General features: G+C 47.6%; 3 protein-coding genes across 4 annotated transcripts; all 3 read right to left on the bottom strand.

Moving 5' to 3' along the window:
- Positions 1–5,698: 5,698 nt before the first annotated feature.
- On the bottom strand, positions 5,699–9,180 carry LOC130503330 (meiosis-specific protein ASY2-like). Of its 2 annotated transcripts, XM_056998009.1 has the most exons (3): positions 7,937–9,180; positions 7,000–7,865; positions 5,699–6,912 (listed from the first exon to the last, which is right to left on the bottom strand). In XM_056998009.1, exons 1-3 carry the CDS (start codon positions 8,985–8,987, stop codon positions 5,860–5,862), a joined length of 2,970 nt encoding a protein of 989 aa, XP_056853989.1. In that variant the 5' UTR covers positions 8,988–9,180; the 3' UTR covers positions 5,699–5,859. The 2 variants fall into 2 exon arrangements, with proteins under 2 accessions (XP_056853989.1, XP_056853988.1); XM_056998008.1 differs by having other exon boundaries at positions 5,699–7,865.
- A 2,430-nt stretch (positions 9,181–11,610) lies between these two features.
- Positions 11,611–12,465, bottom strand: LOC130503329 (50S ribosomal protein 5, chloroplastic-like). The gene is made up of 2 exons (XM_056998007.1): positions 12,310–12,465; positions 11,611–12,070 (listed from the first exon to the last, which is right to left on the bottom strand). Exons 1-2 carry the CDS (start codon positions 12,383–12,385, stop codon positions 11,727–11,729), a joined length of 420 nt encoding a protein of 139 aa, XP_056853987.1. The 5' UTR covers positions 12,386–12,465; the 3' UTR covers positions 11,611–11,726.
- Positions 12,466–13,433: 968 nt separating this feature from the next.
- Positions 13,434–14,141, bottom strand: LOC130503331 (probable aquaporin SIP2-1). Its single transcript, XM_056998010.1, has 2 exons — positions 13,803–14,141; positions 13,434–13,721 (listed from the first exon to the last, which is right to left on the bottom strand). Exons 1-2 carry the CDS (start codon positions 14,088–14,090, stop codon positions 13,557–13,559), a joined length of 453 nt encoding a protein of 150 aa, XP_056853990.1. The 5' UTR covers positions 14,091–14,141; the 3' UTR covers positions 13,434–13,556.
- Positions 14,142–14,408: the final 267 nt, after the last annotated feature.

The following is a 14,408-nucleotide window of genomic DNA, read 5'->3' as shown; positions in this document are numbered from 1 at the left end:
CGGTCTCACAATTTCATCCGAATGGAAGAAGATACCAAGGCAATAATTCGGAAGCAGAACGCTGCCAAGCCGGTTGCAGCCAAAAGTGCGGGTGCTCGGCCAGAGCCGCGCCAGCACGCACCAGCTGATAGCGGCGGCAAAAAAGGAGGTCTCCTTTACGTCGTGGACGCGAACAACGCCCCTGTCTCAACCATGGTCATGCACGATAAAAAGTGGAATGTTTATCAGCGAGAGACCGACTCTCCAGATGCGTCTCCCAGTACCCCGGGTGCTGGTGTCGTGGCTAAAGTCGAGTCGGCTCCAGGACCGACCAGAACTCCCATCGATCTCACGAAGCATTGCAAGTATCACGACGTGAAGGGACACGACACGACTGAGTGCAAGTCTCTCTACGCCCAGTTCCTCTCCTCGATCGAAAGCGGCGATTACAAGATCCAGCCGCCAAAACCCAAACCAAAAGGGGAAAACAGCTGGAGCAGAAACAAAGACAAGAAGGCTCAGCGCAAATCGCAAGGCAAAAACCGTAAAAACGACAAACGATCGAAGGACGCTGAGAAGGTCGCCCGGGAAACCGACGATGATGACGACTCGGCGGACGACGATCAGCCTGCCAACCGCCAGCGCATTGAAGTAATCCGCGTCCAACCTCAAGGAAAGAACGAACCAGGATCCTCGTCGGACGAGGACAACGATACGGAGACCCCAGACGACACTACGGATCTTCGGTCCCTCCTCAATCAAAAGTTTCGATCCACTACCGAGGAAACGCCAGTCTCCTCCGATCTCCGCCGACAGATCGACTCGAATCGCGCCGCGAAAGCTTCGGCACAAGAATCCTCCCAAAGGCAGTGCGCCGACAAGCCGAACTGCGATTTGCGAGACAAACTCAACGCGAAGATCGGCGACCTGCGGACAACCCTTAACCGCAAGAAAAGGGATACTGTCGAAACGAGTAACGACCTTCGCGATGTGCTCCGCGCGAAGCGAGCACAAACTCGTCCCCGGATAAACGTCATTATGGGTGGATCACCTCCCTGCGGCGATTCAGTTAGAGCAGTCAAAGACCACCGAAGGCAAGCAACTACTTCCCAACGATGGCCCCAGAAGCAAGTAGACGATCAGCCGATTACCTTTTCGTCTGACGATACACTCGGCGTGCACCTCCCTCACAACGATCCTTTGCTCGTCGTGCTCGGTGTCGACAAGTACGACGTCACAAAAGTACTTATCGATACCGGGAGCTCGGTCGATATCATCTTTCGCGAAACCCTCGTAAAGATGGGAATTGACCTCAATGACGTCAAGCCTTCTACTCGGACCCTGACAGGGTTCAACGGCTCGTCAGAGGTAATCGCGGGCACGATCCGCCTCTCGGTTCACGCATGCGGAGTCACTCGGACGGTCAAATTTTCTGTGGTCGGCTCCAAAGCCCCTTACCACGTTATACTCGGCACCCCATGGCTGCATTCAATGCGAGCAATCGCATCGACGTATCATCAGTGTGTTAAGTTCCCAGGATCAGACGGGTCGATCAAAACTCTGAAGGGTGATCAGCAAGCCGCGCGGGATCTCCTGATCGCCACGGTTAAAATCCAGCGCTCCCAGTCACTTGTCAACTCGGTCTCTCCTCCCGCGAGCAAAGTCTGCCCGCAAAAGGAAGAAGTTCTCGAAGTACCAGTTGACGAGTCGGACCCGAGCAAATCAGTCCGAGTAGGCGCATTCCTACCCGACGAAATGCAGCAGAAGATCCTCGAGTTCCTTAAGCAAAACCTGTCCACGTTCGCCTGGACGATGTCTGATATGAAGGGAATCGACCCGGCTATCACAACCCACGAACTCAATGTTGATCCCAACTTCAAACCCATCCGGCAGAAAAGAAGAAAGTTGGGACCAGAGCGATCCAAAGCAGTCGCAGAGGAAGTCGAGCGTTTACTCGGTGCCGGTTCAATCACTGAAGTTCGTTACCCGGAATGGCTAGCCAACCCGGTGGTCGTCAAGAAGAAGAACGGTAAATGGCGCGTCTGCGTCGACTTTACCGACCTCAACAAAGCATGTCCTAAGGACAGCTACCCGTTGCCTAGCATCGATCGCTTAGTCGAATCGACGGCCGGTAACGAGATGTTGACGTTCATGGACGCCTTCTCGGGCTATAACCAGATCCTGATGCACCCAGACGACCGGGAGAAAACTGCTTTTATCACCGATCGGGGAACCTACTGCTATAAGGTGATGCCATTCGGATTAAAAAATGCTGGAGCAACCTACCAGCGGCTTGTCAACCGAATGTTCGCCGAGCAGCTTGGGAAGACAATGGAAGTCTATATCGACGACATGCTCGTCAAATCGCTCCGAGCCGACGACCACCTAACTCACCTGAAGGAATGCTTCGCCATCTTAAACAAGTACGGGATGAAGTTGAATCCCGCAAAGTGCACGTTTGGCGTCTCCTCGGGCGAATTCCTTGGTTACATCGTCACGCAACGGGGAATAGAGGCTAACCCGAAACAGATCTCAGCAGTCCTGAACCTCCCCAGTCCGAGAAACTGCCGCGAAGTTCAAAGACTAACAGGACGCATCGCCGCCCTTAATCGCTTTATCTCCCGATCTACCGACAAATGTCTTCCCTTCTATGATCTCCTCCGAGGGAACAAGAAGTTCATCTGGGATGATAAATGCGAGGACGCGTTCGTCCAACTCAAGCAATACCTAACGACTCCTCCCGTCTTGGCCAAGCCAGACGTAGGAGACGTTTTGTCTCTCTATATCGCTGTCTCCTCGGCAGCCGTCAGCAGTGTCCTGATCAAGGAGGACCGTGGCGAGCAGCGTCCGATTTTTTACACTAGCAGACGCATGACCGGCCCGGAGACCAGATACCCAACCCTTGAGAAGCTGGCTCTGGCCGTCGTCGACTCCGCGAGGAAATTACGACCCTACTTCCAGTCACACTCTATCGAAGTTCTGACCGACCAACCGCTCCGCACCGTCCTGCAAAATCCCAACAGAGCCGGCCGGCTGACCAAGTGGGCAATCGAACTGAGTGAACTCGACATTACGTACAAATGTCGAACAGCCGCCAAATCTCAAGTCCTCGCCGACTTCCTTGTCGAGCTCACGCCAGATCTTGCACAAGACCTCGATGTCCCGAGTCCCAATTGGATTCTTCATGTCGACGGATCATCGACGAGCAAAGGATCCGGTGCTGGAGTCCAGCTTCAATCGCCAACAGGAGAACTCATCCGCCAGTCTTTCAGCTTCGGCTTCCCGGCCTCTAACAACGAGGCAGAGTATGAATCGTTGATCGCCGGTCTTCGTCTCGCCCGAGCCGTCAAAGCCAAACGCTTGAGTGCTTATTGCGACTCGCAGCTCGTCGCTAGCCAGTTTAGCGGCGACTACGATGCTCGCAATGATAGAATGGATGCGTATCTCCGAGTGGTTCAGGAGCTCGCTAGGGAATTCGATTTCTTCGAACTCACCAAGGTTCCCCGCGGAGAGAACGTTTGCGCCGATGCCTTAGCCGCACTCGGGAGCAAACTCCACGATCAGGTCAAAAGGACGATACCCATACAGCGGATCGATCGACCGAGCATCGATTCTTCCTCCGACGACAGCTCTCCCATCACCCCAATCTTTGCGACAACTCGACGATCCACCACCGATCAAACCGAAACTGAGATGCCGGATCAAGCCGACACCGAGATGACCGATCGTGACGATACCCCAGTCGATTGGCGAGCCGAGTTCCTAGATTATCTCGTACGAGAAAGACTGCCGAACGATAAGTGGGCAGCGCGACGCCTGAAGAGACGCAGCGCCCATTACGTCGTCATGAACGACGAACTCCACCGAGTGACCGCGAATAAGGTTCTCTTAAAGTGCATCCAGGGCGATGAAGTACGCCGAGTAATGGCTGAAACTCACGACGGAGCAGGAGGAAACCACTCGGGAGGCCGAGCACTCGCCCTTAAGGTTCGAAGCTTGGGATTCTTTTGGCCGTCTATGAACACTGACTGCGAGGCATACGCTCGTCGGTGCGACAAATGCCAGCGTCACGCTCCGAGCATCCACAGTCCCACTGAGCTGTTGCGGACATCTGCTGCCCCTTATCCGTTCATGAGGTGGGGGATGGACATCATCGGGCCAATGCCGACCTCGCGCCAACGTCGTTTCATCCTGGTCCTCACTGATTACTTCACCAAATGGATTGAAGCCGAAGCGTTCTCTCAGGTGACGGACAAGGAAGTCCGCACCTTCGTCTGGAAGAACATCATTTGCCGTCACGGTTTGCCGTACGAGATCATAACGGACAATGGCTCTCAGTTCATGTCCGGAAACTTCAAAGAGTTCTGCAACAAGTGGAATATCCGTCTAAGCCCTTCGACTCCTCGTTACCCGCAAGGAAACGGACAGGCGGAATCTTCCAACAAGATTATCATCGATGGTATCAAGAAGCGACTCGACCTAAAGAAAGGCCATTGGGCCGACGAGCTGGACGGCGTCCTCTGGTCGCACCGAACGACTCCTCGCGGTGCGACCAAATCCACCCCTTTCTCTCTTGCTTACGGGATGGAAGCAATGGCCCCCGCCGAAGTTAACGTGACAAGTCTTCGGCGCGCCAAGATGCCGCAGTTCGTCGAGCTTAATCAAGATATGCTCCTCGATGCCCTCGATGAACTCGAGGAAAAACGAGATCAAGCGCTTCTTCGGATCCAAAATTACCAGAACCAGATCGAGAGCTACTATAATAAGAAGGTAAAAGCGCGCCCTCTCGAGCTCGGCGATCTCGTCCTCCGAAAAGTCTTCGACAACACAAAGGAGCTCAACGCTGGCAAGCTAGGGACCAATTGGGAAGGACCTTACAAGATCACCCGAGTCGTTCGACCAGGCGTCTACCGACTCGAGACTTCCCGCGGAGAGGCAGTTCCACGAGCCTGGAACTCTATGCATCTTCGCCTCTTCTACCAATAGATTCGTCTCATCTTTTTCTCCGAGCGAATGACCAACAGGTCACTGTTCGCAAAAAAAAAAAAAAAAAAAAAAAAAAAAAAAAAAAAAAAAAAAAAAAAAAAAAAAACCGAGTAGATGCACCTAACCGTCACTTCTACTCGTCCGAGTGAATGCGCTACTACAGCCACTTTCACTCGGTCAAACGAACTACGAAAGGCTTGATCCTCATCCGAGGTACGTAGGCATCCCTTCACAGGGTCCAGCCCCAACCAAAACAAAGTCCAAACTTTTTCGCGAAAGAATGACGAACAGTCACTTTCTAGTAAACGATGCCAACCCCTTTTTCAAGCGGCGTACGAGCACTCGCCCAAAATCAATCGATTGGGTCTTGATCAGACGTCAGTCGAAGGGAATAACAGCCTTGCGTCACCTGTGCGTCACGCATTGACCGGCTACCCGATGGAAATTCTAGACCAAGTCTAACCGAAGAACGACGGTTTGGCCGACCAACGGTTCTCTCGGTTACTGCAATGCGTCTCGGAACCTTTTCCTCGGTAATTCAATAGAACGATTAGAGATTCTCTTTGTAATCGCTTGATCAACCACTTGTAAAAGTTTAGTTGAATAAAGAAGATTCGAACGAGCAACCGCCTCTAATTTCCTGTTCTATCTGAAAAATTGGGAACTCGCTGGCAAACGCGAGTAGCCGCTCGAATGAATCCTTTCTCGGTTAAAAACAAAAACGATTTACATATTTCTAAGTGGAAACGACTTACTGAAATATATAATAAAAATTCATAAAAGGTCTGAAGAAAAAGCAAGGCAGTAGTTCATACAACAAAAGGCCTTAGCCGAGAAAAGGAAATAGTTTTAAAGGCACAAGCGCCAAAAGTCAGATACAACAAACATCAAATACTAATCCAAGGCAGGAAGATCCTCCTCGGGATGTTCTTCGCTCGCGCCAGAGTCCGCCCCCTCGAGATGTCCTTCACTCGCGCCAGAATCCGCATCCTCGAATGACGGCGAGTCGGAGATATTGACCGGCGTGTTGGAGATCGGTTCGTCGGGAGCTGACTTGTTCGTCTCCTCAGCCACGGAAGGGTCCTTAAGGGCAACTTCTTGACCCGGGAGAACAGCATCAGGGCGAGCTGGCGACTGAACGGTGTCGAGAAGGCTCTTCGACGGCTCTTCGGATCGATCCCCTGGTGCTCTGAGGGGAGTGCGAAGCGTCTTGGCGGCCTCGGAGTCGAGCAAGTCCATGTTCGACCCAAATTTGTCGATTTTATCCATCATCTCCTGGATAACGAACCTCGACTCGAGCACGAGAGGAGATAAAGAAAGGTCCTTCTCGAGAAGATCATCTACGATCAAACGCTTCACCTCCGCATCATAATGCCTCTCTTGCCCGGCGTAGATATCAATATCTCCCTGAGAGATGTTTTTACCTGCCGCTTTCATCCCTTCAAGGCAACGTCTCATCCCCCGAGCCTGGCCGAGCATGCATCTCGCATCCTCAAAGTTATCACGACGGGACTCCCGATCCTGGATCCTCTGGAAGCGAACGGCGGCTTTCCCATGCATCGCCGCCATTACTCGGATCCGTTCGTGAGTAACCTCATAGCGGCGCGACTCTCGGAGACGATCCATCTCCTTGGAATGCTCTAAGGCAGCAGCCGCCTTCTCTTCCTCGAGGGTCTTCTTCTCGTTTGCCAGCTTGGTTTTCTCTTTCTCGAGCGCTTTAACCAACTCCCGGGCTCGCTTCAGCTCCTTGTTCATAGCCGCCTCTTTCTGGGAGAGTTCATCCCTCATGGCCGCTTCTGCAATAACCGCTTCGTCCTTCTTCTTCAGCATGACCTCTAAGGCGACAGTCGCCTCCTTGGTGTTGCGCCGTTGCCTATCAATCACACCATAGGTCCTCTTCAGCTCTTTGTCGTATATGCGGACGACCTCGTTCCAGTCACCTTGGCTCTGCAACACATCAAAGAAAGAGTTGGGATAGGACGACCAAATGAGAAGAAAGACGAGAAACGAATGCGATGCAGAAACTATACTTACCTTAACCGAGGAACCGGCAGCAGCGGTGTACTCGTCTTGGAAAACTAAGTCCTTGACGAGTGGGAGATGCTCCCTACTTCCCCGGACTTGGCGGACGAAACGAGCGCAATCTCTCTCGTTACAAACGAGAGGAGTGTCCCGCTTGAAAATGAAGTCCACTTTATCCGGGCAAAACCCCTGCAGGTTCTTCGGCACAGCCTTACCCTCCTGAGCCTTCGGAGAGGACCTGTTCGATCCCCGGGCATCTTCACGAACCGCCGCCTTGGGGAGGGAAACGGCAGTAGTCGGAGCCTCCACGGTTTCCTTCTCCGTATTGGGCGCTATCTCGTGCCCCGAGGATTCGCCGGCACTCTTCTTATTATTCTTTTTCGACTTCTTCTTCACCTTAGAAGAAGTCCCCTGAAGACCACCATCGAGAGACGGATCCGGGAGAACGTCATCTCGAGAATTGTTGCTAGGCTCCAAGGCCTGGAGCTCACCTCTCTCCACAGAGGAAGGCCGAACCTCAACGGGATCCTTGCGCGCCCGCTTCTTCTCCGATCCGGCGCCCCCACCGGTGGAAGTCTCCTCGGCTTGCTTCTCCTCGGAAGAAACGCCTTCCCTCTCCTTCCTCTTGCTCCCCGACTTTCTCACGAGCTGAGCCCCGTCCGACTCAGTCGCTCTCGGCTCCCCGGGATCAGAGGAGTTTGCGTTAGAGCTTTGGTCCGGTTCCACGAACCCGAGTTGCTTCCCAACCACCAAACTTAGATCCGGCAATTCCCTCATAGCTCTGGCTCGGTTAATTTCAATCTGCTCGGCTTTGGTGAACAAGTTGATTCTCTTCGACTTTTTGGTGATGAGAGGAACGGTGTCCGAACGCCAAACCTCTGCAAAGACAAAAGAAAGCGACTTAGGATCCCTGAGGAAACCGAGCAAAAGAAGAGAAAGAGAAACTTACGCCGCTTGATCCGATCAATCGACCTACGAATCCTCCTGTACGAGAAGTTCTCCCAAAAATCCTGTTTCTGGGACGCGATAATCCGAGCACTCTCCAAGAAATCTTCCTCGTACTCCGCGGTATTCGAGTGAGGAACTGTCAAAACAAGAGAAAAAGAGATGGTCAGGAGTCTGAAACAGTAAAAGATTAAAGAACATTCAATACCAAATTCATTGTTCCAAAGAACACGGTAACCGGTCTTCAGCGGCTCCTCGAAAGCCGAGCGATCGGACTTAACATAGAAGTACGATCGCTGCCAGTCGTTCGTCTTGGTCGGATAGCCCGTTACCACATTATAGTTCGGGCGTATCTTCAGTGATAACAGGCCTCGATTAATCTTCACCGAGACCAGCTCCTCAAATGCTCGGACGCTGAGAGCAGCGCCAGCTTCCGCCCCAATCACCATCAGCGCAACTGCTAGACGCCAAGCGCCATTCAAGAATTGGCTCAAAGCGACTCCTCGGCGCATCGTGTAGGCGGTGACGAGTCGAGGAATCGGAAACCATAGTTTCGTGTCCTTTTCGAAGTACGACTCGTATACGCACTGATACCCCTTCGGGGGGGACCACGGCCTTTGGGTCTTTGACGGGATTATGAATGTAACCCCGGTCGCCTTGCCTCTCTTCAGCAGCTTCGTCACCGACTCGAATGTGGATCGCGTCGGTAAAACGTTCCTCCAGTCTTGCCCCTCAACTACAGGGGGACGAGCTCGCGACGGATCGAGTCGGCGCTGCTCCTCGAAAATATTTCCCGGGTAGAAGCAGTAGGGAGTCATCCCGTCGTCAGGAGAGCCATCGCCTCCGTCATCGTCTGCGCGAGATTGAACCATCGCTACCGAGACGAGCATACGCTGCTCTCGGGTCATGTTCTCGGTATCCATCATCGCCTCGCGATGAGCCTCCTCTACGCTATCGCCGGATCCGCGAACCCTCTCCAGATCACTATCGGGACCAGTGGTGCTCGAAATCATCTTTCCCTTTTGTTCTCGAGAAAGTTGTTTGCTCGTCGACATATCGAGTAGAGGAACTAAAACAGAGAGCAAAAGCTAGAGAGATAAGGAGTAGAGAGAGAAAGTACCTGATAAACTGAGAGAAGAATGAGAGAGATCTCGAGAGAGACCTCTTATTTATAGAGAGAGTGAAGGCGCCTCCCACGAGGTGCCATCATTAGCCCTAAGCGGGCCTAATTGGGCCTGTCGGCGGGCTCGCGCGCCACACTCAGACGCGACCTTTCGGATTCCCGACAAAAAACCCTAGCGACGTTTCAGCTTCTCGATCGAAAACCGGTGATGGTTCGCTGTCACATCAAAAACCGGCACAGTCGATTCATCGGTTTAGAGGAGTTCATCTGAGGCATCGAGCGTACGATAGGTCGGTTGTTCGTTCGGGAACATCCGGAACTCTTTCCGCCGGCGGTTCCTCGGTTAAATCAAAGGAACCGACTATCAAACCTCCTATTCTTCGAGCCCTAACTCACTAATTCGCTGCGCCCAGCTGCTCGACAACGAACTAGGGGGGGACTTACTGTTGGGGATGGATTGGCACCATCCACAAGGCCCAGCGAATAGGAGGCCCATTACTACCATTCAAAGGATGACCGGCTCGGAGACGGCTTCTGACGAGCCGCGACTCGGCTCGAGACCTCTATAGCTGAACGACGAGAAGCCGATGGAAACGATCAGGCGGCTCGGGCCGAGCAGTCTTCTCGACTGGGCCTTTAAGCCAAAAGGCCCATAACGAAGGGGACGGATTAGGTCAAAGCCAACCGACCTAGGAGACTATATAAGGAGTTGAGGACAGGAAAGAAAGGCATCACCACATAGACAGACAGACTTGCGGCAAGATTAGGGTTTCCTTTATTCTCTTTGTATCTCGCCGCTCTCTTGTACTTCCGGCTAGGATCTCACCGAGCATCGACTAGCCGGCTTTCTTACTCTTGTACCCTCGTTATTCCGACTCTAATAAAACGTCTCTGTTCATCCCACTCTTGAGTTCTTCTACTTTTTGTTGACCAAACTCACCTTAAACAGATCTATGCACAGTGATTATATATCCGAATCTTTTTAAGGAACATGTGGACGGTGGAAGAGACTACTACTAACTCAGCAATAAATATAAGGAGGGACCATAGATTGACTCAGAAATTAAATAATAATATAGTCAGAAACAATGACTAATGCAACGGCGACAAGTATAGGTGGTTGTTGGTTGCACTTGCACCTGAGAAGGGGTTTATGAGGGAAACATCATCTACTTTGACTTGATCAGATTCAGACACTTATATATCATCTCATGTGGGTCTATCTTTGGACATCTAAACATATAAACGAGGACGACACAATGAATTTATTTATGTGTTAGGTTTAATTCGGATAGAATATGTGATGTAAAGAAACCTAATTATAATGCAAGTGCAAGAGTGTAAGCATATCTTTGGAACTTCCTTTGGTTATACCACCTTCATCTTAGAGTGACTTTGCTTTTGTGATGAATCACATATCCTTCCTCAAATGATTTCTGAAGAAAAACTACAATGCTTATAAAAAACAATGTCGTCAACACCATACAAGTCAATTTTGGTCACAACAATGCTTTATATACTCAAAAAGGCTGATGAGAAAAATCTAAAACCATGTCAATGAATGACATTCCGCTATCGTTCTATAAGACGAGACTGAGGAAAAACGCTAGGCTATTCAGGAAAAGAATCGTCGACCTCAAACGCACCGCTCTAATTGGAGAGCAGTACTGACATACATATTCACACTTGAGATGGATATGCGCTTTGTGCAACATGTTCTGATGTTCATATACCACACTAATTAAATATCGGGCCTAAAGTCATGGTAGGACTTATATTAGGCCTATACTTAACATTAGGCCCAATTAAATATTCCTGATTGATTGATGACCACTAAATGAATGAAAAAAATGAACAAAATAAAAATAAAATTTCATTTGAGAAAATGAAAAAAAAAAAAAAAAGTTTTGTTCATTTTGTTGCTCATCATTATTGCAGAGGGATTTTTTTCTTTATAAATTCATTCCTCCATTGAAAAATTTAAGGGGGGAAAAGAGTGGAACCTACCTATAATCAATTTGACAAAAAATTCAACCTAACTGGTATAAATTTTGAGGAACACAAAATTCACTATAATTTTTTTCTTTCAACATGGTTACCAGTTGAAGCCTTACAAACTGTGCCATTCATCAGTCTTTTTGACCTTCTTTTGTCATTCATCAGTCTTTTTATTAGGCCATTCATCAGTCTTTAGTGACCTAATGTATATTAGGCCATTCAGCAGTCTTTTTGACCTTCTTTTGTGCAACTGTGCCTTTGTTTAAATCCAAAGAAACAAATCTATACTTTTTTATTTTTATAGTGGTTTCGTCAGAGGACCAGTAAAACCCCAAAGCTTTCTCCTTTTCATTCCATGACAAGTTCAAGCAAGGTCCAGTCCTTCCCGTGGTAAGCCATGCGCTTAATTAAAGTCTCTTACATGTAAAGTATTTGTTGATCAGTCATCATCCGCGCACATGTTCTTCCTTAATGACTAAATGGTTCAATGCAAGCTCCAAACTCCTTATGCCTTCTATCTAAACACTGATCACTCTTTGTAATGAATCCTTTTAAAGAAGTAAAGAACTCTCTCAGCTTGAGATTTAATCCAAAACAAATGTCTACATTTCAAATTCCGGAAAGTTTACAAACAACATTACAAGAAAAGTTGAGACAGGGAAGAGAGTCATCTCTAGACATTCTTGAGCTTCTTCATCTTGGAAGGTGGCCATCGACCCTTCTTCCTCAACTTACGCTTACGAACCAGACGTTTCCTCCTTAGCCTAATCTTCTTGGCCAGCTTCATCTTCATCCTCTGTTCCAGCAGCAGCTTTTCTTTAGCTTCTTTTGACTCCAACGGTAGTTTGTCAACAGTCTTAGGCGGTTCCTCACTGCTCTCGGGCTCAGCTGCTCCGTCCACACCAGAAGAAGCAGCTGCCTTCACAATCGCTGCTCTTCCATTGCTGATGCTCAAGCTGTACGCACTCAGAGAGACTCTGTTCTTTGTCTCGACGGTGTTGGGTTTAAGGCCTAAAACTGAACCGAAAAAATGATCACAACTTTCACAAGTAAGTAACCTAAGAAGTATCAGATCTTAAAGTGTTCGATGAAATGCCTCAATGAAAAATCTAATCCTATCTTTTTAGCTTTAAAACAAAACAAAGGAGGAAGCTTTTTGCTTCAAAACTGAGAAACTGAAGTAGCCCAGGTTTCTTGTGGGTCTGTAACGGAAGTAATAAGTCAGATGAATAGAGAAACTAGTGAAAATGCCGTACCTGGTGAAGCGAAAGACGAAACTTGAAGCCTTGGAGGAGAGAGAGGAGCGAGAGAATTGAAACAGAGAAGAGACATCTTCTTGGTACAGAAGGATTTCGCCTTCAGACAGTCATTTGAAGTTTAGTTTCTGGATAAGGTTTTTTTTTTTTTTCAGTCTCTCCGTCTACTACTTAACGAACGGATTGGATTTGATCTGGTTCAATCCGGTTTGCACTGGTTTAAATTCGCTTTTTTCTTTCTGCTGTTGTTAGTCGGTTTAGATTTGATTGTTGCTTGCTTTAGAAGAAACCAAATATTATTATTCTTTTTTGCTAAAAAGAAACCAAATATTTGTATTCAGATATTTTGGGATTCGGTTCGGGTTCGAAATCCAGTTCTTGGATAGATAGGAAATTATGTACCGTTCAGATATCTATATCGAAATCCGGTTCGGTTCGGATAATTTGCTTAATCCTTTCTTGATTCTTTATGTAACTGGCTAACTGCCTCTAGAGAATGACTTGAAGCTGAATAAATGGAGATTACTCTTTGTCATTTATTAACTGTTTTACGTAATTGTGAAGGAAAAAAAAATCCAGATAAATAATAAACATTGTAGGTTTTGTGAGCTTTAGCATTAGATTTTCTTTAATTTTTCTTTTCATTTTTAGTTGTATTTATATTTCCAGAATGATTCATCTGGATCTCACAAACATCACATATTTTTTTTCATATTTTTTTGTTGTAGTGTGTAATGTATAAAATTGTGTGTTTCGACATGCACGTCATCATTGAGGTAATAGAATTTGAAACCACAAGATTAATAGTAAGCTGTGTCTGAAAATGTTGCCATTTTTGTTTCAGACAATCCGAACTACGCCAAGAATATTCCCAGCTGTGTTGGATGTTGAGAACCCTGAGTTCAAGAGGACAAACCGATGATCCTTCATTCGTTAAAAACCTCAAGAGGATTTCTCTCATTGCTGGTTTCGAGATCTTGGCTGCTTACCTCATGCCTCCTGTTGAGTCTGGATCTGTTGACTTTGCTGAGTTTGAGCCTAATTTTGTCTATCAGTAGCTGCAAAATGTCAAGTCTTTGAAGGCTGGTTCTTGATTTCTTGTAGTTGAATGATCTAAACTGAGATAAACCAAAATACTCTGCAGGTTTTATTGAACTGATTGTTACAGTTGAGTTTGCTACATACATAAACGCATTAAGGTAAACTAATGAGAAGAGGATTGAATATGAGAGCTAAAACTCTATTACTCAATCAGATTTAGCCTTAGGTTTCTCTTGTTCTTCGGTGAGAGGCTTAAACACAACATTGAAGAACCAAACAGCAAGCAATGTCGCCTTGATAGGTCCAAGCCAATACACAAGTAAATGCTCCTGTGTTATATGTTCACCTCGTGCGTAAGCCCATCCCATAACCTGCAAAGATTCCACACAATCAAATAAAACAAAAAGCTAAAGAGAAACATCACAATCACAAAGGCTCCTTTGGGTTCATACCGCTGCTGGATTCATGCATCCGCCGGTTAGATCAGCTCCAAGAACATGGAGACTTAATTTAGCAATGCTACCAATCCAAGTCTTCATGAAGAAACTTCCAGGGATCTTTCTTGCTAGTCCCAATGAGAGCATTACAATGAAGAATGTTAGTACCCCCTCGGTTAAAGCACCGTGATGGATCGCTACATTTAGTTTTGGTCCTTTCCCAATCTCTGGGAAAACATGAATGATATGTTTAACCCCAAGGATTGATCCCATCACCTGAAAAAAACAGAACAAAAGATTCATCCTTTTCTACTTGTAATAACAAAAACAGAACAAAAGATTCATCCCTTTTCTACTTCTAATAACAAAAACAGAACAAAAGATCACAAAAACAGAACAAAAGATCACAAAAATAGAACAAAAGAATAATCAATTTCTACTTGTAATAACAAAAACAGAACAAAAGATCACAAAACAGAGCAAAAGATTCATCTTTTCTACTTGTAATAACAAAAACAGAACAAAAGATTCATCCTTTTTCTACTTTTAATAACAAAACAGAACAAAAGATCACAAAAACAGAACAAAAAGAATAATAATTTCAACTTGTCATAACAGAAA

This window comes from Raphanus sativus, unplaced genomic scaffold (assembly GCF_000801105.2).
Source record: "Raphanus sativus cultivar WK10039 unplaced genomic scaffold, ASM80110v3 Scaffold0927, whole genome shotgun sequence".
In the NCBI taxonomy this organism is placed as follows: Eukaryota; Viridiplantae; Streptophyta; class Magnoliopsida; order Brassicales; family Brassicaceae; genus Raphanus; species Raphanus sativus.
Note: the sequence above shows the minus strand (reverse complement) of the source record. Positions and strands in the feature narration are given on the sequence as shown.